The 24,740-nt window shown below is 33.1% G+C and overlaps 4 protein-coding genes across 5 annotated transcripts; 2 read left to right on the top strand and 2 right to left on the bottom strand.

Annotated features, from left to right (window-relative positions):
- Positions 1-768: 768 nt before the first annotated feature.
- Positions 769-1,800, bottom strand: LOC114376402 (uncharacterized mitochondrial protein AtMg00810-like). The gene is made up of 2 exons (XM_028334501.1): positions 1,654-1,800; positions 769-1,335 (listed from the first exon to the last, which is right to left on the bottom strand). Exons 1-2 carry the CDS (start codon positions 1,798-1,800, stop codon positions 769-771), a joined length of 714 nt encoding a protein of 237 aa, XP_028190302.1.
- Positions 1,801-9,530: 7,730 nt separating this feature from the next.
- Positions 9,531-11,593, top strand: LOC114377232 (40S ribosomal protein S2-4-like). The gene is made up of 2 exons (XM_028335662.1): positions 9,531-10,259; positions 11,224-11,593. The coding sequence occupies exons 1-2, from the start codon at positions 9,591-9,593 to the stop codon at positions 11,380-11,382; spliced, it is 828 nt and encodes a 275-aa protein (XP_028191463.1). The 5' UTR covers positions 9,531-9,590; the 3' UTR covers positions 11,383-11,593.
- A 337-nt stretch (positions 11,594-11,930) lies between these two features.
- LOC114377231 (BTB/POZ domain-containing protein POB1-like) lies at positions 11,931-16,272 on the bottom strand. Its single transcript, XM_028335661.1, has 6 exons — positions 15,957-16,272; positions 15,568-15,660; positions 13,876-13,997; positions 13,681-13,744; positions 13,190-13,469; positions 11,931-13,003 (listed from the first exon to the last, which is right to left on the bottom strand). Exons 1-6 carry the CDS (start codon positions 16,144-16,146, stop codon positions 12,190-12,192), a joined length of 1,563 nt encoding a protein of 520 aa, XP_028191462.1. The 5' UTR covers positions 16,147-16,272; the 3' UTR covers positions 11,931-12,189.
- A 2,069-nt stretch (positions 16,273-18,341) lies between these two features.
- Positions 18,342-23,297, top strand: LOC114376265 (hydroxyproline O-galactosyltransferase HPGT1-like). Of its 2 annotated transcripts, none has more exons than XM_028334289.1 (12): positions 18,342-18,755; positions 18,847-18,910; positions 19,122-19,171; positions 19,266-19,459; positions 20,028-20,091; positions 20,155-20,227; positions 20,629-20,752; positions 21,157-21,244; positions 21,340-21,390; positions 22,067-22,138; positions 22,222-22,337; positions 22,782-23,297. In XM_028334289.1, exons 1-12 carry the CDS (start codon positions 18,643-18,645, stop codon positions 22,802-22,804), a joined length of 1,032 nt encoding a protein of 343 aa, XP_028190090.1. In that variant the 5' UTR covers positions 18,342-18,642; the 3' UTR covers positions 22,805-23,297. The 2 variants fall into 2 exon arrangements, 1 of the variants encoding a protein (XP_028190090.1); XR_003658930.1 differs by having other exon boundaries at positions 18,360-18,755; positions 22,067-22,086.
- Positions 23,298-24,740: the final 1,443 nt, after the last annotated feature.

The following is a 24,740-nucleotide window of genomic DNA, read 5'->3' as shown; positions in this document are numbered from 1 at the left end:
TTTTTTCTCCCTCAATATTATGTGTAGAAAATAGATGAAATAAGAGGCAAAGAAAACAAAGCATTATTAACAAAGAGATATGAGTAATAGGTGAATTCTTAAATTTCTGATTAATGGGTAATGAGGAGATACAAGGTTATATACAAGGTGTTTTAACCAGCTTAATAGTAACTAACTTTCTATGCCAGTTATTCTAACTCATTGACAGCTATTCTAACTAACTTTCATCCTGTTATACAATTGTAATAACTAACTTCCTATATCAGCTATTCTAACTAACTTTCATCCCTTTATACAATTGTAATACCCCCCCCCCTCTCAAGTTGGAAAGTAAATGTTAATGAGTCCCAACTTGCAAATAAAGGAAGAGAAAGTTAGAAGTACTAAAGGCTTTGTGAAGACATCTGCAACTTGGTGTTGAGATTTCACATGAACAAGCTTGAGGATGTTGGATTGCACTAACTCACGAATGAAGTGATAATCAATATCAATGTGTTTTGATCGTTCATGGTGAGATGGATTGGATGCTAGATCTATGGCAGATTTGCTATCACAGAAAAGCATGACAGAAGGAATAGTAATCTCAAAGTGCAGTAAAAGTCTTCTTAGCCAAATGACTTCACTGGATACTGAGGAGAGTGCCCGATATTCTGCCTCAGCAGAAGACTTAGACACAATGGGTTGTTTTTTTTATTCCCATGATATTAGAGTATCTCCTAGAAACACACAGGAACCAGATGTTGATCTGCATGTGTCCAATCATCCTCCTCAATTAGCATCTGCATAGGCAGACAAATTGAAGTAATTATTCGGCTGAAAATGAAGACCCTGACCTAGAGTACCTTTGATGTATTGGAGGAGATGATGCACAACATCTAGATGAGGTGTCCTTGGATTCTGAATGTACTGACTCAGTTTGTTAACAACAAATGTAATATCTGGCCTTGAAATAGTTAGATACATTAGGCGACCAAGTAAACGCCTGTACATTGAGGGATCAGTTAGTAACTCACCATTGAGCATGTTGAGCTTTAAATTTGGATCCATTGGAAGAGAAGATGGTTTGCAGCCAAGGAAGCCAGTATCTTCTAATAGGGAAAAAGCATATTTTTGTTGTGTCAGTACAATGCCCTTGCTGGAATTTGCAATTTCTAGTCCCAAAAAGTACTTTAAGGGACCATGGATCTTTAGTTTGAACAGAGCTTGAAGTTTGGCCTGAATAGAATGAACACATGCAACACTTAGGCCAACAAGTAGAATATCGTCTACATATACTAACAAGATAACCAAGGAAGCACCTTTGTCAATGGTAAAGAGATAATAGTCATTCTTTAACTGAGAGAAACCATTACCAATTAATGTTGTTGAGAATTTACAAAACCATTGTCTAAAAGCTTGTCTAAGGCCATAAAGGGATTTTTTGAGTCTGCAAACAAGAGTTTTGTCAACGGAATTGTACCCTTTTGGAAGTTCCATATATACTTCCTCAAATAGATCGCCATTAAGGAAAGCATTATCCAAATCAAGTTGTAAGATGGACCAATTTTTAGTAGCTACAACAGCCAAAAGAACTCTAATTGATGTAAGTTTAGCAACTGGAGAGAAAGTATCAGAAAAATTGATGCTAGCCTATTATGTGTAGCCCTTAGCTACCAATCTGGCTTTGTGGTGATCCACAGTGCCATTAGGTTTGAATTTCACCTTATACACCCATCTACAGCCAATGCATTGTTTTTCAGCTGGAAGGGGAACCAAGGTCCATGTGTTATTAGATTCTAAAGCTTTGATCTCAACTGTCATGGCTTGGCGCCATTCTGGAAAAGGGACAACTTGATGATAAAATTGTGGCTCATAAGTAATGGAAACTTGAGCAATAAAATCCTTATAAAGAGGGTTGAGATGAACTAGAGAGCAATGGTCTAGGATAGGATGAGATCTTTGTCTAGGTTGTTGTCAGTATTAGAAGAAGAAGGCTTATTCTTCTTGTAATTTGGGGGAAAACCATGTAACTTGAAGCACTTATCCTGAGTATGGCTAAGACGACCACAATGTGCACAGAGGGGTCGATTCTTGGAATTAGCATTAAACTTGTGATCAGACTGATATTTGGAGTCCTTGACAACAAAGGTATGAGATTGTGAAGCATCATTTGTGGAGTTGAAAGCAAAAACAAAAGCACCAATTTCTCTTTGTTTTTCTTCTTGAACCACTAAAGAAAAAATGCGATTAATAGAAGGGAAAAGGTCTATAGAAAGAATCTGACCTCGAATTGAACCGTAGGATTCATTGAGGCCCATCAAGAAATGCATGACATACTCCATCTGTGCATAGTTGTGCCAAGGACAGATGTCGTTGCAGGTGCTTGAATGTGCAGGCTTTAATTCAGAAATCGATTCCCAAATTGATCGCAACTTGGAATAATAGGACGAGATGGACATAGAACCTTGTTGCAAGGTTGCTAGTTCATGTTTCAACTAGAAAATCAAGGGACCATTTCCCTATTTAAATCTTTCTTTAAGATCATTCCAAATGGCTTGAGCAGTGGAACAATGAAGAATGCTTATCTGTATCTTTTTTGTAAGAGAATTGAGAAGCCAAGATGCAACGATGCTATCATTTCGTTGCCATAAAGCATGACTGGACTGCTCCAATGGAGGTTCAAGAATGGAACCATCCACAAAACCAAACTTATTCTTGCCAAGAAGTGTCATCTTGACAGCTTTCTTCCAAGAATTATAATTCTCGCCAGATAAAGGATGAGTCACAAGACTCAATCCAGGACTATCACTGGGTTGTATGAGAAAATGATTGGAATCATCCATGGCACCCATGGGGGAACTTCAAAGAATTGAAGAAAATGAGAAGAAAAGTTATTCTAACTCTGATCCCTTTCTAGCTCTGATAAACCTTTTTTGCTTTCTTTGATCCCTTTCTAGCTCTGATACCATATTAACAAGAGATATGAGTAATAGGTGAATTCTCAAATTCTGATTAATAGGTAATGGGGAGATACAAGGTTATATACAAAGTGTTTTAACCAACTTAACAATAACTAACTTTCTATGCCAGCTATTCTAACTAATTGTCATCTATTCTAACTAACTTTCATCCCTTTATACAACTGTAATAACTAACTTTCATCCCTTTATACAACTATAATAAACGTTAAATAAAAAGCAGAACAGTTATTTTCAATCATCTATTGGGGTGTGCGAATCGAATTGATTTTGTTCTATTTGCATATACTACTAATATTTTTACTTGATTTCAGTTAACTGTGATTGAGTTTTTTGAGTTTTGAATGTATTCTTGTATAGATTTTATGATTTTTAATTTTTAAATGTTATTATAATCATTTTTAATTAATTTAATAATCTAAAAAATATTTTTTTATTAAAAAAATTGATTGATTTAAACCTAAAATATGGTTTAAATTTGAAATTAAAATAAGTACTTTGATTATAATTTAAAATTTAATATATTTTTACTTTAAAATATATTTATTTTTCTATATTTTAAGACAAAGACAGAAAAACCCGCGAGAGCATCATGCTTCAAAACCTCGATTCGAAACTGACTCAAGACTCAAAAAAATAACAGCATATAAGATCGAGTAAGCAATGTCCCGAATAAGACACTAGCATGCATGCATATGAAACTGTAATTAAAATTATAGTGCTGTTTTAAAATTTCTCACAACACTTTTTATAACAAATATATAAAAAGAAATATACATGATAAAATAAGAGATTTAATTAAATAAAATTAAAAAGTAAACTATAAAAATTATAAAAAAAAATTGTATGAATTTTTAGTGAAAATAACATTAATAACAAGCAATGCGCTGATTCTCAAAAAAAAAAAAGAGAGAGAGAGAGAAAGAAAGAAGCAATTAGCTGTCTGAGATGTGATGATCACCCTCAAATAGAAATAAAACCAGTGAAGGTTTATCTTGTGCGCATATTATCATGTAATGCTGCCTAATAAAATATGGATGAATTTGGCGATCACTTCTGTCAAAGGGAATACCGGCCAGCTGTCTTGCACTTCCATAAATTAATAAGACATTTTAATTTATACAAAAAGTTTGCACATATTCTTATAATTAAGAGAAAAATAAAATAAAAGATAATATATATATATAATAGGAAAAAATAAGTTATAAAAAATCATTCCATCTATCTCGTTTTATTTATCAGTTTTAAAATATTTTTCTGTTTCAAACTATTTATCATTTTAAATCATTAAGAAAATGTTAATTATTTTTTATAATAATACTATAAGACATAAATTAATTTAACCTTATACCTTTATAATTTTTTATTTCAAAACACAGGGTTATTTAATTTAGTCATTACACTCTCCTTCTCTCCAAATCTTCCAATATTGAAGAGCATGAACAATTGAATGAGGAAAGATGGCTCTCCTTCATTCATTATTGTTCTCCTTCACTTGCCTTCCTTACCTCCTAAAATTTAAGAAAGATTTAGAAAACTGCAGATATATACTCCGTCTAGGACACTATAATTTTAATGAATAATGAAAAGTCAAAGACCATTAAAGTTCTTAAATTCTGTGACTGCGTCGTGTGTGTGTATATATATATATATATATATAAAATGTATATGCATGTATAAATTAAATAGGGACATGATATTATATTTTTAATTAAGAATAGTGGAATAATATCTTATAGTTAAGGAATATGAAAGGGAATATATGACATCATATATAGGAGAAAGAGTCGGCAACTTGGACCATTGTTAATGTCGGAGATGATCGTATAAATTAAATTAAAGCAGAGAACCCAGCAGATAACTGAACATGAGGTGGGTAAAAAAATTCGTGCGTTATTATGTTAACAACTTTGGTATCTCCATTCCCTCGGGACAGAACAAAGAACAAATTTGAGACATGGAACTATGGAAGTCTTTGTCAAGGGGAAGACGAAATTCCTAATAAACCCGGGTTTTTTACATGAATAAATCATTGTTCAATATATATATTCCTTTTGGCGCGTCTCTCTTTTATATATATATATATATATATATATATATATATATATATAATTGAAGGGACTCCTTTAAAGTATATATATATATATATATATATATATATATATATATATGATGTAATAATAATAAAAAAATTACTTTTTTATACAAAATTTACACAGTTAATTTCCCTTGTTCAGTTATAGCATTGTTCAGGTTATAACATGAAGACTTTATATATAATTTCATTATATTCAAACGAATGCGTAGATAACCTGTGCTTACAAACCACATGTATATTTAATTAAGGGAAGACAATTTGTTGAAATCAAATAATCATCCATATAACATTTTTTTCTTTAAATATTTAATGTAACTGCATTTCTAAAACTCAATTTTTTTAAATATTTGAAGCAGCTGCATAATCCACTAATCATGTCTATACTCTACAGTCATTAGTCATAACGATGGGCCTTCGATAGAAGTTGACATGCAGTAATCGGTTTTCGCTCTGTACTTCCATGGACCCCAACGTATGTGAATTTGTGTGCACATATATACAGTTTTAATTATTATTTTTTTCCTTTTCCCTGTTATTGTCTGTGTCAGTTTGGAAACAGCTTGGTTGAAACTTTCCGATTCTAATTCTTCATATCCATGCATGCATGGAGTATTGTTGAGCCTAATAAGCATCTTCTTTATATAAAGGTTGTTTTCAGCTTTATTTTCGCTAAAATTATTATCGTATCAAATCTTGTATTCGATATATCCTGTAGCTAGACGCCTTTAGTACTGCTAGTTAAAATCATTCTCTTAATTTTTTTCATCGCTTCATCATAATACATAATATCTATATATATACCCAACTCAAGCTGATTCCTCCATTATTAATTTTTGTTATTTGTTTACTAGTTTAGTCATCATTAGATTTACATGTAAAGGGCCTCTTGATAGGCAAGAGAGCCTTGTACCTATTGGGAGGAATGAACACAAAAATGGAGAGCATTTAAATTAGTATTCCTATCTATGAAACACGGACACTCCAGTCCCTTATCGTGTTCGGTGTCCGACACGCGTCCGTGTCAATGTTTGACACCGACACGACACCAATATTATGTTCTATATTTTGAATATTACAGGTGTTCGATGTTCATGTGTTCATGTCGTGTCTGGTGTTAGTGTCGGTGCTTCATATATTCCTACTAAACCTGAGTTGCACGAGAGTGGCACGAAATCTGGAGCCAACAAGGCTTGGTTTCAGTTTCAGAGTGTGTGGGAATTTTGCAAGGAAGACACTGGTAGAGAAATATTTGCACTCAAAGCTGGTCTAGCTGTTCTTCTTGTGTCTTTGCTTATATTATTTGAAGCCCCATACCAAATCTTTGGGCCCAATATTGTATGGGCCATTCTCACTGCTCTCCTTGTATTCGAGGACACGTACTGTTGGTATGTTGCTATTATCGTGCCATTGCGAATTACTAATTTGTTGCTATACATCTAAGTATAATATGCATTATATATATATCAATGTGTACAATACACGTATTTTGTATATTGGATTTTGATGGTTACATGGTTGTGAATTTTAAAGGAGCAACATTTAATCGAGGGTTTAATCGAGCACTTGGAACCTTGGCGGCGGGAATCTTGGCCATTGTTGTTGCTGAGACAGCACTTTCAGTGTGAATCACAATTAATCATATACAAAATAAATATACACGGTGTGAATTTACACTGTCTAAACCTGTACAGTGTAATTTTATACAATGTAGAAGTCAATTCTAATAAAATTCTAATTCCTACTAAACTTAGCACATAAAATAATATACATATAATTGAAATTTTAAATTAATTACTTTAATTAAATTCTCATGAAAATTAATTTTCAATGTCAATTATATTTCTTGAGATTAAAGATAAATTACAATTAATCATACACAAAGTAAATCTACACATTTACATGGTTTAAACTTGTACAATGTAAGAATCAATTCTAATAAAATTTTAATTCCTACTAGATTTAGCACATAAAATAATATACATATAATTGAAATTTTAAATTAATTACTTTAATTAAATTCTCATGGAAATTAATTTTTAATGTCGATTATATTTTTACATATCACACAACATAGAACTTTCTATAATGAGTTATAATATAAAAAATAAAAAGGAGTGTGTATTTTTTAAATTTTAAAATCAAATTCACAAATCATTTTCTTTGGTTTTGAAAATGAATATAAAATATTAAAATATTTTAAAAATCATTCTAGCTTTATTTTTGTCAAACACATTTCTTGAAAATTGTATTTAAAAATAAAAAATAAAAAACTTGCAATCACCTCAAATTACCTCAAATGAGCTCAAAACTATTCATTTATAATTTGTAACAAATTTTACCCACGAGTATTTGTATGTATTAGTTTCTTTTTTATTTTTACATATCTATATATTTCTTTTGCCCCTGTTTAGTAGGAAAGAAGTAGAAGAGAGAAGATAAAATTAATTTATGTTGTCTAGTATAAAAGTGAAAATATTTTAATGGAATCTACTATAATAATTTTCATTTATTTTTATTCATTTCTCTATTTATCACTTTATATTTTCTCTATTCATATAGTTTTCTTAAAAATGCACTCTCAATAAATATTTTCTATGCAATATAATTTTTTATATAACTTTTAGTTTATGCAAATTAGTTCAAATATCCCCTAACATTCTCACATGCATCATATGAGTACAATTTCTAGTACTTTATATAAAATTAAAGATATTTAAGTAATTTTAAATTATGTGAACTCACTTACATGAATACCTTAGGCCCCTTGTAAGCTTTTTTTTTTTAAAAAAAAAAAACAACAACGAACTTTTAGATTTTAAATTTTGGTTTTGGTTTTTTTCTAATTTTTAGTTTTAAACTTCAAAATTTTTAAAAACAACAGCCAGCGTTTAGATTTTAAAATTTGGTTTTGCTTTTTTTTTTTAAAAAATAGTTTCAAAATAAACTTATTTTGAAAATTTATTGTCCAATTAAAATGGAATCATGGGTGTTATTATGTGGTGTGATGATGACGAAGACAATGACAACAATTGCGGTGACAATGTCATCAGTGGTGATGGTAGTGTCTGTGATGACTATAATGGTGTTGCCAATGCGAGTGCTGAAGGTGGTGGTGACAACAACAATGACAGTGATGATAACAGCAACAATGACGGTGGTGATTGCTATAGTGGTGGGAATAGAAAGATCATTGTAAAATATAATGAAAGCAAATTTTTTTAACGTTGAAAATCAAGTTAAAAATCATTAATCCTTTTATCTTGGTTTTCAAATGAGAAAGTGTTTTAAAATTGAGTTAAAAATCATTTCAACTCCCTTTTTTGCCAAATGTGTTTTGGTTTAAAAATAAAAAATAAAAAACTCACCATCGCTCCAAACGAGCCCTTAATCATTAAGGCCCAGTTTGGGGGTGATTTTTAACTAAGTTTCAAAATTTTTAAAAAAGAGCCAAATTTTAGTTTTTAAATTTAGTTTTTTTTTCTTCCAAATTTCTAGTTTCAAAATAAACTCACTATAAAAGTTTCTTATCCTACTAAAATTAGTCTTAGAACGCTTTTGATATTGTGGTGGTGACGATAATGACAATGATGGTTATAATAGTGCTGATGTTAGTGGTGATAGTGACAACGACAACCATGACCATAACATTGGTGATAGTGGTAATAACGATGATGTGAATAAGTGGTAGTAATAATAAGAGTAATGATGATGACGACAACAAAAGGTTCATTGTCAAATGTATGAAGTGTGTATTTTTTAATACTAAAAATTAAATACACAAATCCTTTTTTATTGGTTTTGAAAATGAATAATTATAATGGTCACAACAGAAAAGACTATTGTTAAATGAGTGAGAGTACCTGTTTTCTCAAAACTAAAAATTAAATTCATAATTTTTTTCTTGGTTTTAAAAAACAAATGTAAATATATTTTAAAATGAGTTAAAAATCATTTTAACTTTATTTTTGTTAAACATTTTTTATTTTAAAAATTGCTTTTGAAAACAAAAATTTCCAACCACCCTAAATGAGTCCTAAACTACTCATTTCTAATTTGTAACAAATTTTACTCACAGATATTTGAATGTACTGGTTTCTTTTGTATTATAAAATTTCTTTTGCTCTTGTTTAGTAGGAAAGAAGTAAAAGAGAAGATAAAATTAATTTATGTTGTGTGGTATGAAAAAAGAAAGTTGAAATATTTTAATGGAACCTATTATATTACTTCTCATTTATTTATTTATTTTTATCTTTTCTCTATTTATTCTCTATCTAATTAACGCCTTTAATTTTTATTTTATTTCTCACTTTTTTTTCATATTTTCTTATTATTATTATCCAGCATTTTTGTTTTTAATATACCAAACCCTTACCTTTGCAGTAGTTTGTCCCCAGCAGGAATATCTTATCCCATCAAAACATATACCCAAACACACCCTCTCTCTCTCCACATAAACCCTACAAAAACACATACAAACCTAATCCACGTATCTTCTAAACGCCGCACTCTCTTTTCTTCCTCAGAAACACATCCTAATGGCAGAGCGCGGAGGTGGCGATCGTGGCGGCGACCGTGGCGGTTTCGGACGTGGATTCGGCGGGCGAGGACGCGGAGGTGACAGGGGCCGAGGCCGGCGCCGAGGCCCCCGCCGCGAGGAAGAGGAGAAGTGGGTCCCAGTGACCAAACTGGGCCGCCTGGTGAAGGAGGGAAGAATCCGAAGCCTTGAACAGATCTACCTCCACTCGCTCCCGATCAAGGAGCACCAGATCATCGACACGCTCGTGGGTCCCACCCTCAAGGACGAGGTGATGAAGATCACGCCGGTCCAGAAGCAGACCCGGGCCGGGCAGAGGACCCGGTTCAAGGCCTTCGTCGTCGTCGGAGACAACAACGGCCACGTCGGGCTGGGCGTGAAGTGCAGCAAGGAAGTGGCGACAGCTATTCGTGGCGCGATTATTCTGGCGAAGCTGTCTGTTATCCCCGTGAGGAGGGGGTACTGGGGGAACAAGATCGGGAAGCCCCACACCGTCCCGTGCAAGGTCACGGGGAAGTGCGGCTCCGTTACCGTTAGGATGGTTCCCGCGCCGAGAGGTTCGGGGATCGTGGCGGCTAGGGTTCCCAAGAAGGTGCTGCAGTTCGCGGGGATTGATGATGTTTTCACCTCCTCCAGAGGATCCACCAAGACCCTCGGCAACTTCGTTAAGGTTTGTGTTTTTTTTTACCAATTTGTTACTTTTCATATTTTAGATTGCCGACGACATTGTAAAAATTTAGGGCAAATTAGGCTCGTGCTTCAAATGTGAATTAATTTTTTCTTATTTATGTGGATTTTAATTTTTATTTATTTTAAATTCATTCGAGGTTTTTTGCGATTATTGTCTGCAATGCGTGAGTGTTGAAATTGGGGAAAAAATTGTCACAGTTGCAATTGCGGAGTTCAATTTGAAACCTTTGTGTTTTATATTTTTTATTTGAATTTTTATTTATCGTATTTGAGTGTTTCTGATGGGCTTTGTTTTGATTTTGTGTTTTGGATTATCTTTGTTTAATGGAATAATTCGTTTTCTTTTTGTTTGAATGTTTCGTTATTGATTGTTGATGAGGATGTTTTAGACTACGGAATTCATGTATAGTTCTACTGTTCTACCTTTTGCCTGTGTTTCTAACTTAGAAGACAGTCTACTCTTCAAGGGGGGTAGTTCCATTGTATGGCTCTTTGTGTATGAATGTGTTTGAATAAACTACCAATTTTGTCTCTGAAGTATTACTGTTTCTTCTAAGTAGTTTCTAAAGCAATAAAACTATTTGAGTAATTTTCTAAGTATTGATTATTGAATAATCTTCACTCAGTACCTATGTTAATGTATTTTAGTAAAGTTTGGAGCCCAATTTGAAAGATCTTTTAATATTCGAGGCACTATTTAGTATTGATTTTAATGTATTTGAGGCACTATTTCTCAATGTAAGTTAGTCTATGGTGTCTTTGCTGCAATTGAAGGCATTCAAAATGCGTCATGGATCACTTGTGTGATTTGTTACTTGTGTGTCTATGTGCATGATCCTTTGTTAGAGAGGCTAGTGTGTATCTATGTGCATGATCCTTAGGTATAGAGGCTACTCTAATATTGTTTTAGTACCCATAATGATGTTGCTTTGTATTTTTGACAGGCTACTTTTGATTGCTTGATGAAAACCTATGGATTCCTGACACCAGAATTCTGGAAGGAGACTCGCTTCTCCAAATCTCCATTCCAAGAGTACACAGATCTACTGGCAAAACCAACAGGAAAGACTCTAATCTTGGAGGAGGAAAGGGTGGATGCTTGATTTGCTAGTTTTGCTTTATGGATGTTTTAGGAACTTTATTACTTTACATACTTTGTTGGTTCTGTGCTTTACTTTTGGTTTTGATAGACGGTATGTCTCTGTATGCATTTTGATTGTTTCCAAGTTTTAATTGACTGCAGTTGAGTACCATAGATTTCTACCTGTTTAATTTGGTTGTTGCATCCAAATAACAGAACTGCATTGCCCCGTCTAGCTTCTCAGTTGAAATATAAAAGTGATTTTTTTTATAAATAAAAATAAAAATGAGGAACGGCTTGAAAACAATGCTTCTGCGATGCTTATACGACGGATAATGAGATTGTAGTTGTTATTATTGAAATTAAAACAACAAAGTTTAGCTGGGCAATATCTTGTGATTTTGTAATGAAGAGGATCGAATTCGGTGGATGATTTTCTCGCATTTTCTAATGAAATTAGGGGAGAGATGAAGTAAACATTAGATACGGTTGTCGCTGAGCCTATCATCATTGGCCTTAGTATTTTCATGATAGGTAATTATAATTACATGTTCTCCAATTTTGTCAATATACATAAATATAAGACCGAGGTGGGTTAATTATGAATGTGATAGTGTGACATCGTTCAGTATTTACACCAGTTCGAGTAAGCAATGTCATGACAGTCAATGTCTACACCAGTTCGGAACTATTCTACAATCAAATTATTAGTATGTATAATTACACCAAATCCTATTCTTTCATCTCCTTAATGCAGTTAGAGACAGAAAAATATAGGACATTAGTCATCAAAAGCTAGAAAGTAGAGAGCACCAATCCTACAAAGGAGTCATTGTCTAATAGTAAGTTCAGCCCTTAGATGAAGTAATCCCTTGATGAAAAAATGGCTATCGTCTGCTATGAATGCAGTCCATGGAATACCAAACAGGTTCCTATACCCTACAGCCTTGCCCGCCGTGAAAGTATAATCTCCCTTGCACCTGCTTATATACTCCTCAGTCGATTTTGATCTAGCAGCAAATTCATAGTCAACATGAAGAGATACTGATCCCTTGAATTGCACTGCTAAGAAAAGCCCAAAGCAATGAGATGCATTTTGCTGGTCCATATTGCAGCGAGCTGACAAGAAAAACCATTGCTCCCCTAGGGGGAATGCTTGAGAGTAAATTCGAGCATTAGGAAAAAATTGTGCACATTCTTCTTTCTTTAGGTCCAGGTATACCACACACCGTGGACGGGGCAATGCAAATTCAACCACCTTCACATGGCGGAGCTTGTAAGCTCGCTCCACCAATCGAGAGTAGGTGGTGCCAGCATCTTGTGCAGCAAGAGACCGTTGTCGATATGGTGTCTCTGCCTTGTAGAAGAGAGCTTCAAGAACAACATTTGATGCAAAGTCAGGATGGAAGTCATTGCATGTTAAGACCTTCTTAAGCTTTCGGGAGCTCATGTATGGAAAACGGATGAGTCGACCAAGGCGTGCTTCAAGGACATCTTTCCGGTCCTCAATTTTTGGATAATGTATCCTAGCCCACTTGAGCACAAACTCAAAGACAACATCCTCTGAAGGCATCTGGAGGTCATCACTAGATAGCACTGCTTCAATGCCAGCCAAGGGTAAATTCAGCAGTTCATCTGCAAACCTAGATTATTCAATGAAGAAGAACTTCTTATAAGTCCATGAGTTTGCAAAGCAAAATAAAGTAGGAGCCAAGAAAAAAAGAGAGGAAACTAAGAATGGAAATAAGAACAAAAATTGCAATAACTAATGGTTGAAGAAAAAACAAATCACCCAGATAAAAGGAAACATTTAGAAGTAAGAAACTTACTTTGTTATGTCTCTGTAGTGTGTGGCAAGAAACAACTTTGCTGTGTCTACCAGTGGTTGAATTGCATCTAATGTCAAAATGTTTGAAGGAAGATCCAAATAAAGTAAGGCAGACTCACAGGTCATAGGCATTAACCCCAACATCCTACTGCAATACCTTATGCATGACATAACCTCAAATTTATCTGCAGCCATCAGCACGTCCAATACAGCAGCAGATGTCGTTCTTGATAAAGTATTACTATACATAAAATTAAGTAGGTCCATAACGGCAGCCTCTTCTGCTCCAATGATAATTTAAAAAGGAGAAATGCGTTAGCTGACATTTGTACATTAAAAAACTAACGTAAGCATTATAAAGTCTACAAACTAAAGGAGAGGGTGGGCAAAGAGAAGGACAAAAACCTTCAGCTCATACAATCAATTCTTGGAGAAGGGAAAAAAAAAACCACAATATTATTCTCATTGAAATATTACATATCCTGCAATTACCAGAATCATGGATTTGAAGAGTCACATTTTGTTGCTTAGACTCTCGCGTCACATTTGAAAACAACTACAAGAAGCATAAAACAAGGAGTCATCTAATGTAGGAGTACTTGGAAACAACCTCAATAATTAAAAAGCAAATTAACAACAAAGGAATTTGAGTTGAAAAGGAACACAGGGCATAGTACAGCACCATACCTTGTAAAAGAAGGGGCTTTTTTCTGCAAGAATTGGAGAACTTATCTGTATGGTCCTAACTCTAAGAACTTTTGACCAACTCATGCCCAATGATGAATCATTGCCATGAGAAACTTCATCACCTACAAAAGTAATACTGTAATCATAAGAACCATATCACAAACTGTGACAGTTAAATTAATACATAAATATTTAACATTTTTACTGCACAGAAGATGCAGTTTACAGATGGACATATTCATTTTCAACCAGCAACGTGTAAGATTCTTGTGTCATGATTACCACTGAAAGCATCCATAAATTATCAGATCATAATCAATGAAGGTAATCAGAAAGTGTTTCCAAATCACACAATGGACTCATCAGTTGAACTTGTTTTGATGTGTTAGATTTGATTTGCTTGTACTAATAGTCACACAATGACCACAGCACAAACTCACGAGTAAGTTCCAATCATTACGACAGTAAGGCCAAATCTCTTTAGCCACATATCCTTGTCACTAAATTTATCATTCCTATATTGCCTGGACAAAATCCATTCAATATTAGTTTCTACTATCACAAAACTGAATGATCAATTTCCTCCTAAAATTAAAAAATCTAGACATGGTAGTTAAAATCGGGATTCAAATTGTAAATTCCCACAATTTTATGATTTTATCCCTTTCAACAATTCAAATTATAGCTAAAATCGAACATGAGGTAAAATCCTTCTAAAATCGCAATTTAAATCCCAAAATTGCAAAAATCATAAGAATTTATGATTTCTCTGGCTATTCATTTTGGCATTTGACCAAATTCATTTTTTGCTGGCCCACTTTTTGGTTTTCCTTCTCAACTCAACCTTGACACTGTGGGAAGCATTATCTTCTTTGATTTGTCAGGTGAACCCTAATTGCTTTTCTTCTTCCTCTGTTCAACTTCACAGTGCTTCCATTATTCTCCAAGCATTCTTCTTCCTCCGTCTGAGGCTCCAACTCCAAGCCATTCCATTCTTCCTCTGTTCGAACCTTTGTTTGCTATACAGGTTTGCGTTTTTTCACTTTTCGGCTTTTGCTGTTGCTTGTTCAAACCAACAAAGACACATCCAGTCATCTAGATTGTAGGATTAGAGTATTACTATTTGCATTTGGTGTTTAAGTCATATACCATGTAATTGTCAGGTTTTTTACTACTTTATAGGTTATGACTTATGATACATGACATTTTATGGAATACGGATTGAGAATATGTGATAGAGATCCAACATGCCATCCCAAAGACACTTTGTGACATGACATTGGTGGTCCAATGACTAGGTCCAAGACTAAGAGGGTGAAGCAAACTTTGCAAGGACTAATGATGGAGATCAAGTCAGCTCAAGCTGGATTGGAGGCTACACAGAATGGGTCACTTTTGGGATGGTGTGCTGGATCTCTATCAAATATACAATTTGCATTTTTTACCTCTCTTCTGAATTTAAGGTAAAATGCAGATTTTAACTACCTTGGTCACTCAAGATTCATATACATAGCAGACAAATACGTGCAAATATTTATATATTTAATTATATTCAGTATTTAAGACACAAGAAGAAACCAACTACACCAAGTGGGGTCATGAAGCATTAGCCTGAGATTTGATAATAATAATAACAATCCAAGCTATTGAAAAAAAAGGAATAGATCCACATGTTATGAGTTATCACAAAACCTGAAAGTGATGCCTCAGTGATTGCCACAACTTCCTCTGCATCTGGTAAATTACAATTTAATTTTTCCTCAGGTTGCAAGAGGACATCATTGGCTGAAAAACAAAAGCATTTGAATTTGTCAGGGACAAGAATACTGCACTTATCAAACCAAATTAATAAGTTGTAACTTGTAACCTAGTAAAGACTTTGCTTCCCAATTCCCAAGAATCACACCCGAATTTGAATATTCAATAAACCAATTGGAGAGCGTCTAGGGTTGGGATACCACAAAGACAACAGAATATAGTAATACATGTGGTAAATTTGAGTATATTATTAGACCTAGCAAATTTAATTTAAGAAGCAGAATTGAAGTGTTTGTGTGTGTGTGTGAAAGACTCAAAGTTACCTTTCATAAGAGAGAGTCTGCGTCTCTTACGATTTGGAGCGAGGGTAGAGAGAGAATGGGATTGGGCGCGGATGAAATGAGGGTCGGGTATAACCTCAATGTTGAGAATTCGGTCTGAGAAATTGATGTTGTTGAATGCGAACGAGAAGTTACACTTCGTACCAACATCATCTGTGTCGGCCTCTGTCATTTTAAATCCTTTGAGTATTTTGATTTGTTATTTGTTGTTTGTAATAATAAGCATCTCGTAATATAGCAAGGACAGACACGGCCCAGAGGGGGTTTCGAACACTTGTATGAGAAATAGGAGTAACCAACAAGCCAGACGCACAGTTTTGTTTTATTTTATTTTATTATTTATTGCGGAAAACACAGTTTACTTACACGTGTCATATGTCATATAACAATGATAGACGAACACGCATTTTAAGTGCGTTTTTCTAATAAATGCGTGTTTTGTTTTCACTGAGTTACAATTGATTATAAGTTAATCCAACTTAAGATAGCTTAAGTCATGAATCAAAAAATTTATATTAAACTTTACTTAAAGATCAATTCTAATCAAAATCATTTAAAATTACATTACAACCAAAATCAATTAATTTTACTGTCGTTCATGGAAACACTTTAGTATTGGAGCTAGCCAAAATATCATTTCCACCGGCCTTATGGGTCCAATCTACAACAGAAAATAACACCAACAGAAATGCTTTTTATTACAAATTTCGCCTAAATTGCACGAATGACGTGACAACGAGTCCCCTTTTAATGTTGTGTTTCAATTGTAATTTTGCGTTTCTGTTTCAACTTTCGATTGCAACAGAGGACCCGTTAAATAAACTTCTTCAAGATCTGCAATTCCCTTCCTCGCTCGATTCCTTTCAATTCATAGATTGGAAAGGAGTAAAATGCGATGGTTATCAGGTCTTGACAGCTAATAGAGTCATTATTGTGGCATTTCACCGAACGTCTCATGGACGGTTAATAAGGGTCTGTGTTTGTGTAAATTGGGGGAGTGCGGTTAGCCAATGCCCAATTATTTCAGATCGAATAAACAACCATAGTCTCAATTATATGTGTTGTTGAGGAACAAGTCTAACCTACATGCAGTAACGAGTTATCAATTTGGGAGAAAGCAATAGCGGCAGAGATGATAAAATTGATGAGCTGCTGTCGCAACGTAGTAAGGAGAACCAGAGAATACAAGCGCGTGGGAGTTCTAATTTTGTTGTCACTTTTTTTTAAAATTAAATTAAAATAAATAAAAAATACAAACCCATGCGTGGAAAATAATGGTTAACCTCTTGTGCATTTCGTGCCAAAAAATTTCGTAAGAAATAGCCGTGCCGATTTTTTTATTATGAATATTAATTGGGTAAAATATATTTGAGTTACAATAAAATTTAAAAAGTATCAATTTCCTCCTCATAAAAATTTTCATACTAATTTGGTTTCCTCTAAAACTAAAATATAATTTTTGTTAGTTCTTAATTGTAATCTCATTAGGGAATAATACAACGTGATTAATAAACTTAACACTTATAATTTGATTATAATTAAATTAAATAATTCTGTAAAAATTAAACCCCAATTAAACAATTTATAACGATTAAAAATTTAAAAAAGTTGTAATTTTGTACAGGTAATTAAGCAATTCTGAGGTTTTTTAAATATGCTTTTGATGGTAAAAAGAAAAAAATAATTAAGTCTTTGTCAATTTAGAAAATCATCTAACAGATTATCAACAAAAATATTTTTTTATTTTATTAATATGAAAAAAATTATGAGTACAAAATTAATATTTTTAAATTTTAAGAGAATTCAAACATATTTTACTCATATTAATTATTAAAAATTATTAATTATAATGTTAATTAAGCTTATTGTTTAAATTAGAATAGTATATTTTAAAAATGAAATATTATAAATTATTTTAAGAAAGACTAAACTACTTGTACAGTCTATCAAACATTTGTTTTATTTTTATATCAATTTTTTTTTTCAAAGAGTTATAACAATATATTTCTTCTTCTTGGATAAGTACTTATGAAAAAAAATTATTTAAATGCTTTTGTAAAAGTTCAACAAGACAAAACGCAATCTAAATGTACATGGGGTGAGGCTTGGTTTAGTTTCCAATTTTTGTAAAATAGAATCAATTTGTTTACATGAAGTTTGATTTTTTTTATCTTGATTATAAAATAGAAAATTAGGAATTAATACACTAAATTGGATTCATATATTTTTACAATAGAAAACAGGACTGGAGAGTGGAGGGAGTGTATTTCATTTTATTGAAGAAAAAATGAAAAGACAAAAACTTAAAAGAAAATATTAATTTTCTTTCTTTACAATTTTTTTTTTAATAGAACACTAGTGCAGTGCTTGTTGGGTTTGGTGTTGGACGCATATAGAAGAACCCAGTTGAAAACAAGAAAGCAGTTTCTTAATCAAATGAGGTTGCAATTGACATTGAATTCCTTTACATGTAACCAAAAGTGATTATTAATCTCAGCTTTCAGATTCCTCCATTGAAATGAAAACGGTTCTAACGTCATTTTCACAGTCCAAACTGAAAACATCAAGCCCCAACCAAACACTCATCTTCGTTTCATAAACATCGATATACTCTTTTTTTTTCTCCCCAGATCTGACACTTAGATGATCATTTCTTCGACAAGAAGAAATGCGTAGCCGGGGATCACAGAACCGGCTATCTGGTGACTCGTTTGGATCACGAGTTTCTGCTCTCATGCTCGCCATGATTGCTACCATGGCTACCGTTTATGTTGCTGGCAGGTTAGTTAATTAGTTAGTTATTCATCATCTGTCTTTATAACCTCAATTTTGGATTGCGTTTCGAGTTTTTCATGTATTGTGTGATGCGCAGGCTATGGCAGGATGCGGAAAGTAGGGCATATTTTATTGAAGAGCTTGAAAAAAGAACTGGTCAGGTATGCTGTTAGTTTTCTTCATCAAAGTTAGTATGGTAATGTTCTACATTGCATAAATCATGCAGTGGAATGTATTATGTTCTGTTATTGTGAAGTGTGAACTGTACCTCTCCTTGTTTGTGTGTGAGTGCGATTGCTGGTGTGTTTATTTTTAAAATTTTAGCTGTCCTCTTAGGATATCAATGAGGCAGTATAGTTCATCCGATTTCAGGGTCAATCTGCTGTTTCTGTTGATGATACACTGAAAGTTACAGCCTGCAGGTAACTTTCTTATGGTTGTTGTCATTTTGGTTGCTGAATTAGAATTTGGCTGTGAATATTTTTTTACCTTAGGCTGTTGTTCGCTTATTTTCAGGGAACAACAGAAGAAGTTGTCTGTCCTTGAGATGGAACTAGCTGCAGCTAGACAGGAAGGTTTTGTTCCAAAGCGTTTGCCAGGAAATCATGGGAAGCATCCTACAAAGAAGGAACTTTTAGTTGTAGGAGTCATGACAACCTTTGGTCGGAAAAAGAACCAAGAGGCAATCCGCAAGGCGTGGATGCCAACAGGTACCTTTTTCGTTGTTTTGGTTTACTTTAGCAAGATTACTGCATATTGGCAGTCTCAGCTTTATTCAGTAGAACACCTGCTGCTATCTGCAAAAGCATTTCAGGGTAGAATTAAATTTTGTTGTTTAGTTTCTTCTTTCTGTGATCATTAGCTGCTACTGAATAATCATGATTATCAGGTGTTCCATTATTGTTTTTGGTGTTTCTTCAGTTTTATCATTTCTAATATTGTATCTGAATGAAATATTGCCAATAATTGGGCTTAGGATGCATTCCTTGTGAATTCAGAACTCAAGTTTTGACAATTAGGTGTTGATCACTTCTCAATTTCAAGCAATCCTCTATTCCCTAACAGCCTCTTTTTTTTTTTTACCTATTTATGTGGTTTAATAGTTTATTTTGGTTTATAAATGTCAACGTGATTACTTATATGTTCAAGCAGTCACATTAATAATTTGTTTTTTGAAATTCTCTACTATAAATATAGCTTCTCTTTTTTTAGTCTTCTAACTTTTTTTCATCTAGTCTGCAGAAACCTTGTCAGAACTCATTGATACCCTATTTGTAGGTACACCTATGAGAAAACTGGTTGATAAGAAAGGCATCATTGTGCGATTTGTTATCGGAAGAAGGTACAATTTTGGTAGTTCAAATTCAATTTTACCACATGATTGGCTTTTTACATTTTGATGCAGTGCAAACCGTGGAGACAGTTTGGACAAAGAAATTGAAACAGAAAGCAGTCTCACCAATGATTTCATCATTCTTGTATGTTGACTTTTATAATGATAATTTCATGCAGGCTATTTGATGTGAAGTACAGATATTATAACTTTCCACATGTGACTATATGGTCTCTGATTGAATGTGTAGAGCTGACACATGCATTTTAGATATACTCTGCTTTGTAAAAAATGCCTTGGTAGTTGGTTTATAACTATGGCTTCAAACTTCTTTTTTTAAACTCAGAACTTTGGAGTGCAGTTAATAAAGGTTTTGGTCAACATATAAACTTTGGTCATACCCCTTGTTTGTAGATTATTGAGCTTGATGTGTTGATAAGACTCTTGGTTGATATTTAGATGTTTAGCATGAAGTTATATAACATATAATTTAATGCATGCAACTAGCAAATATGATGATGTCATTTAGCTTTATTTACTTTGCAGGATAATCAAGTGGAGGCACCTGAAGAAAAAGCAAATAAGATAAAATCTTTCTTCATTTATGCAGTGAGCAACTGGGACGCTGAATTTTATGCCAAGGTCAATGATGATGTCTATGTTAATCTTGGTATGTGGCCCTTAATTCTGTCTGGCACAATAAAATATAATGCATCATTGCATCTCTATCTCTAGTGTATATATATACACATAAGGTTTTCAGCAAGCAAAAGGCTGTTTTTAAGAATTAGAAAAATCATGCATAAAATTCCATAGTTTGCACTGTAGCTCCAGAGGGACTGGAGAGCATACCATTCATGAAAAATAAACAAGGGAAACTATTGGTACCGATAATTTGTTGATGAGCTGAAACCCACCCCCAAAGTTAGATAAATTTCTTGAATTCCTAGAAAATTGTGAAGATTCAGAATTGATGGCTTTTATTAAATCAAATTGGATTTAGCATTATTAGCTGTTGTAGCCTTGTAAGTTCTTTGCTGTGTCATTGATTGTGTGAAATAATTTCTTCTATAGATGCTCTTGGAGGAGTGCTAACTTCTCATTTGGACAAGCCCCGTGTTTATATTGGTTGTATGAAATCAGGCCAAGTTTTCTCTGAGCCGTGAGTATTTTCAAAATGCTTCAATGGGAAATAATAATAGTTTATTATGGTATTAGAATTTCTTCCCTTTTCTTACTCTGAATCTTATTTTATAGGACACATAAATGGCATGAGCCGGACTGGTGGAAATTTGGCGATGGAAAATCGTGAGTAATACAGTCTTAACTGTTCTTTTTATTTATTTTCTTTTATGATGAGTTATTGATAATAAAGCTAAACTTGTTCTTTCTAGGATATCACCATGTTTGGAAGAAATTGCCAGTTGTTTTTTACTTATCACCAGTCTGTATGAGGCTATAACTTTTATTTATTTGTTTCTGAAAAATTTACCCAATCTACTGATACCTTATTAAAAGATGTTTCATTCCCATGATTAGAATTCCTTGGTGAGATTATGCAGCAGTAAAATTTTGATCAATAATGATAAATAAACTGGATTTTTATTTATAAAAATTAAGCATTGACAATTTCCACTGAGAATGATGCATCCATGACTATCAAACAACACTTGATTGTCAAATGCCTCAGATGAATGATACTTTTTTAATGGTTTTCCTCGACAGGATTGTGTATTTAAAATAAAAAAATAAAATAAAATAAAATAATTAGAAAATCTTTTTTGAAAAAATGAAAACCATAAAAAACTGTTCTTTAAAGATTGAAAAAAAAAATGCACATAAAAGTGTTCTTTAAAAACTTATCCAAGGACACCTATAAAAATACTTTGTCTAAATCATGGTATTAGATCCAGAAATTGTTTTTCTCCCTCCATCTTCTTGGACTTTCTTTATTGACATTCATGTTCATGCTTGTTTGATTCAGATACTTTCGACATGCTTCAGGTGAGGTCTATGTCATTTCAAAAGCATTGGTTCAGTTTATTTCAATAAACAGGTATACCTTTCCTTTTTGTGTGTATGTATGGTTGTAATAATTTCCTTAGAATGTGGTATCAATATGAAATGCTTACTTTTCAGATTTATTCTTCGTACATATGCACACGATGATGTAAGCATTGGATCATGGTTTATTGGGCTTGATGTGGAACACCTTGATGAAACAAAGTTTTGCTGCTCCTCCCGGTGGTCCCCAGGTTAATTTCTTTCTACCCTATTCTCTCTCACATATACTAGACAATTGTGTTCACTGTTCAACCCAGACTACCATGTAATCAGATTCACTAACAAAGTTGACATACTGGATGAACAATAACATGTTAAAATTATAAAGGGACTGAAATGGGACGAAAAACTTTGAAGGAACCAATTCCAGATTTCACATATTTTAGAGGGATCAAAAGCATACTTTACCCTTAAACAAATCACATTGGATGTGTACTTAAGTTTACTATTACGAAGTAGTACTAATCTTGATTCTAGGTTATCTTAGGTAACAGGGCTTTTAGGCTGGAAATGGGTAAGTATTAAAAAACTAATGTATCCTTGTTTTTTTTTTAGCAAAAGAGATTTATCATGTACTCGCACACCAAAGGTGATGTATTTTCACTTTTATATATTGTTTTCTTCCAATCTTTCAGGGGCAATTTGCGCAGCAGTATGACGACTTTCCACTAACAATTAAAGTGACAGAAGGATCTATAGCATACAGAAACCCGTTACTTCCTCCATCATCATTTTTATCTCAGGTGATTTTCCGTTATGATAATTTCAACCAGCAGTTGATTCTGCCACTTGAATGCAGGGAGCTGTTGGTTAGGAGCTATGCCTCCTTGACAATAGATACTTACATGCTCCTCAGAATGTTCAAAGGTGTTGAGAAATTTGCATCATGGTTGTCTGATTTTGAGAAACTGTTCCTTCCCCATTTAAACCATCATTTTTACCACATGGAATAAATCAAAGAGAATTTTGTAGCAACTTAATTATAGGCAATATTTTTTAAGTTAGACTTGAGAACGGCCATGTTGAATCCACACTTGATTTTAGGTTGTCATTCCTGGATTAGACAAATCTAAGCTGTATATAGCCTGTTGCATTCATGCCACTTGCGCAGTTCATTTTTCTCTCTCTTAATACATGAAAAATTTAAGCCACTGTCACTTTTTGTACAACTATTTTTATAACTAAAAGAAATAAAATGGATAATATGATAGAAAGGGAGATAAAATGTGTTGTAAAATGCGCATTAGAATAACATTTAACTCTTTTTCATGGCTTGACTTCGGTGTTTTAAAATTAACTTTAGGATGACTTAAAAAGTTCTTTTTTTAGTCCAAGGTTTATTACAAAGACTATTTTGTGTTAGAATACTTTTTTGCTGTTGGCTTTAAAAGACTACTTTATAATAGTCTTTTAAATAGGTTAACAAGTCCATTTCTAAATAGTCTAATTAAATCTTTAATTATATTATCTCAAAATAAAAATGATATAGTAAAAATTATCATATTGTATGAATACTTTTATTTAAATAAGTTGATCTGTTTAACTAACAAATTTCATATAATTGATAAATAATTGACTTTTTTAAGCATGTTAATCAAGGTCTTATTCTTGATTATATACTAGTATAAGAAAGGTTTTGTGAGAAATTACTCATTTCGATTATCTATTCGCTTAAAAAAAAGAATTAGTCCATTGTTGTCAAAGGGAGACAAAAAATTGAACAAACTGCTAGGTTTAAAAGATTTTTTAAATAACTTCAAAACTTGATAGTTAAGTAAGCTTTTAAAAACATCAATAATAAATAAATCGAATTAGATTATTAGAAGTATTTTCATCCCTATTTATACTCAGTTGCTTTGGCACGAGAGGTGAAAAGAAAAGGGTTATTTTCCTCGTAAATTCTCAAGTGGAAGTTGGACATCTTCCCCCGTACATCAATTGGGAACTTTTCTGGTTAACGGCAGTTGTTGGAACTTGAAGCAACTTCCGGGAAGTTCCTCAAAAAATTATTTTAGAGGACACTTTCATTTGCGAATCTGACCGGGTGTTTTTCTTACGTTTCTGTCTAAGAAATACGAAACATTGAAGTTACGATGTTCTAGCTCTAACTGAAACCAACCTCGCTTAATTTTATTATATAGTCTGATCTTCAATTTTGCTTCTAATTGTTCGTTCGAAGTAGGGGGAATTATTAATTGGTTGTAAAGAATGATAATATATTTAATGCTTTAAAATTTATTATCAAGTATCAGTATACAATTTAAAAAAACATTTTATTTCAAAACATACTATATCTTTGTTATAAAAGAAAAAAAAAACACTATATTTTAATTAGATGAATAAGCAACTTTAATCATACGATATTTTCCCTAAAATGGCCGGCGCTGTTGGACTATCCTTCACGCGTGAGACAAGTTTTCGGTTTATGATTTGTTAACTAATCGTATTCGTTAGTTCCTTTTAGATCCAACAAAGCCAATGGTCTAGTCAGTAGCCACTATCTCATGTTTTGCCCTTTTTGCTGTATGACTGAGTGCGGACTATATATTCTCCTTTATAGCACTAGCTATGCATGTTGACCTAGACTTGAGGTC

This window comes from Glycine soja, chromosome 11 (assembly GCF_004193775.1).
Source record: "Glycine soja cultivar W05 chromosome 11, ASM419377v2, whole genome shotgun sequence".
NCBI lineage: Eukaryota > Viridiplantae > Streptophyta > Magnoliopsida > Fabales > Fabaceae > Glycine > Glycine soja.
This window is presented reverse-complemented; position numbering and strand designations above follow the sequence as displayed.